This window comes from Asparagus officinalis, chromosome 3 (genome assembly GCF_001876935.1).
Source record: "Asparagus officinalis chromosome 3, Aspof.V1, whole genome shotgun sequence".
In the NCBI taxonomy this organism is placed as follows: Eukaryota; Viridiplantae; Streptophyta; class Magnoliopsida; order Asparagales; family Asparagaceae; genus Asparagus; species Asparagus officinalis.
The window spans coordinates 47648069-47649627 of record NC_033796.1 but is presented as its reverse complement, the minus strand read 5'-3'; the positions used below and the strand labels follow the sequence as shown (position 1 = coordinate 47649627).

Below are 1559 nucleotides of genomic sequence, written 5' to 3'. Positions count from 1 at the left end.
GTCATCAACTATAGCCTGTGCCAAATCTGGATGTCCCGCTTCCCTTATCAAATTGACTTTAGAATCAAGGAAAGGCTTGAATTGGCGAAGAGAAAGTCCACCATGGAAAAGCTTGCCAATCATAGCATTCATGAAAGAGAAGAAGGAGCGGACTTCTATGCAGATGACAATCTTCTCAGGATCATCATCAGATAACAACTCCCTCGCCAGAATATGAAGACGAGAAGAATTCCCTGCACGATAAAAAAAAACCGTCAGAAAAAGACCTTGAAGAGTAAATAAATAGTATTCATACCCTCTTGAGTCACTGGGGGTGGTGGAGGTGTAACGGCTGGGGGTGTATCAACTGGTGTAGTTGGTCCCATAGCCGGCTCAACAGGGTCATTCTCAACAAAAACTCCTGTTAAATACAAGTCAGAATTCTCAAAGGCATCACATTATAGCTGCATTAGTCAAAATTGGCTAGTCCTATAATTAATTTGGGAGGAGGCATATACCTTCGAAAGAATCATCCTCAAGATTCTTATCGAACGTAGGCTCGGAAAATATATCTCCGGGTAACTGGCCATCAAATTGAGGAGAGCTATACATGAAGTGGAGTGTAGGAGTCTCCGCGATCAAGCCTTCCTCGTCAAAATCATCAATAGAGAAATCTGACGTAAAAGAATATAAGTACCAAAGAAGAATAAAGAGACTACAACCAACAAAAATGAGTTACCCCTTATGGATGCGTTAGCCTCTTTATTCCCAAAATCCACGTATGCCTCCTGCAAGTTATCTGAAGAAGCAAGATGTACAGAGATGATTAGAGGATGCACAAATTCTTTTGTATACCATCTAAAAGATACATTGTCAATAGTAGATGTACCTGGATCTGCGGAATCAGGTCCTACATTGCTATCCTCCCTAATGTCGGCAACCCCTGTAGGCCTTTTTAACTGGGGCAGCGGGTCAGGCTCACCAGGAGACACAGGAACGGAATCGGGACTCATTTCGCTCTCTCCACGCTCTCCTATATATAGAGATGGGAAAGCATGAGTCAATGTTCCGAATAACCAAGAAGGTGGTTTACAGAGTAGATGTCACCTCCGTCACTAGCAGGATCATCACCAGCCAAGTCCATATCAGATGCTCGGGAAGCTACACGCTGTTTGCGGGCTAATCTCTTCCGCCTAGCAGCAGGGACAATAATCGAAGGTCTCGCCTGGGAAGGGGGACGGAACTCTTCATCCTGGTCAACTGTGGTCCCTGAAACATCAAACCATAGTCAGTTTCAATATTTCTGGAAGATGGAAGGAAAAGATGAATAGCAAACCTCGCTCGGAAAAGTCTTCATAACTTTCAGGATCTCCCCCTGAAGCCTCGTCTGCGGAATGAAAGGTCTTCTTTTCCTCTTCATCAATCCGACGAGTCTTGTTCCGTGTCCTTTGTGATCGAGCGTTTTCCCAAATCCTACGGGAATCAACCTGAGAAGCTTCCTCGGCCTCTAGCTCTGCAATCGGCTTCACGGGGATAGTCTTGTTGGCTGCTAACAACCACTTGTAGCTTAAGAAAGTGAG

At 44.7% G+C, this 1559-nt stretch overlaps 1 protein-coding gene across 1 annotated transcript; it reads right to left on the bottom strand.

The window, feature by feature from the left end:
• Positions 255-1123, bottom strand: LOC109835060. The gene is made up of 5 exons (XM_020403061.1): positions 1087-1123; positions 869-1012; positions 719-778; positions 498-653; positions 255-400 (listed from the first exon to the last, which is right to left on the bottom strand). Exons 1-5 carry the CDS (start codon positions 1121-1123, stop codon positions 255-257), a joined length of 543 nt encoding a protein of 180 aa, XP_020258650.1.

Excerpts from the sequence above, each read along its gene's own strand:
- LOC109835060 (XM_020403061.1), bottom strand. The coding sequence starts at position 1,123 with ATGGACTTGGCTGGTGATGATCCTGCTAGTGACGGAG. Across the intron at positions 1,013-1,086 it reads TGATCCTGCTAGTGACGGAG|GAGAGCGTGGAGAGAGCGAA; the intron begins GTGACATCTACT and ends CTCTATATATAG. Across the intron at positions 654-718 it reads GGCTAACGCATCCATAAGGG|ATTTCTCTATTGATGATTTT; the intron begins GTAACTCATTTT and ends CTTTTACGTCAG.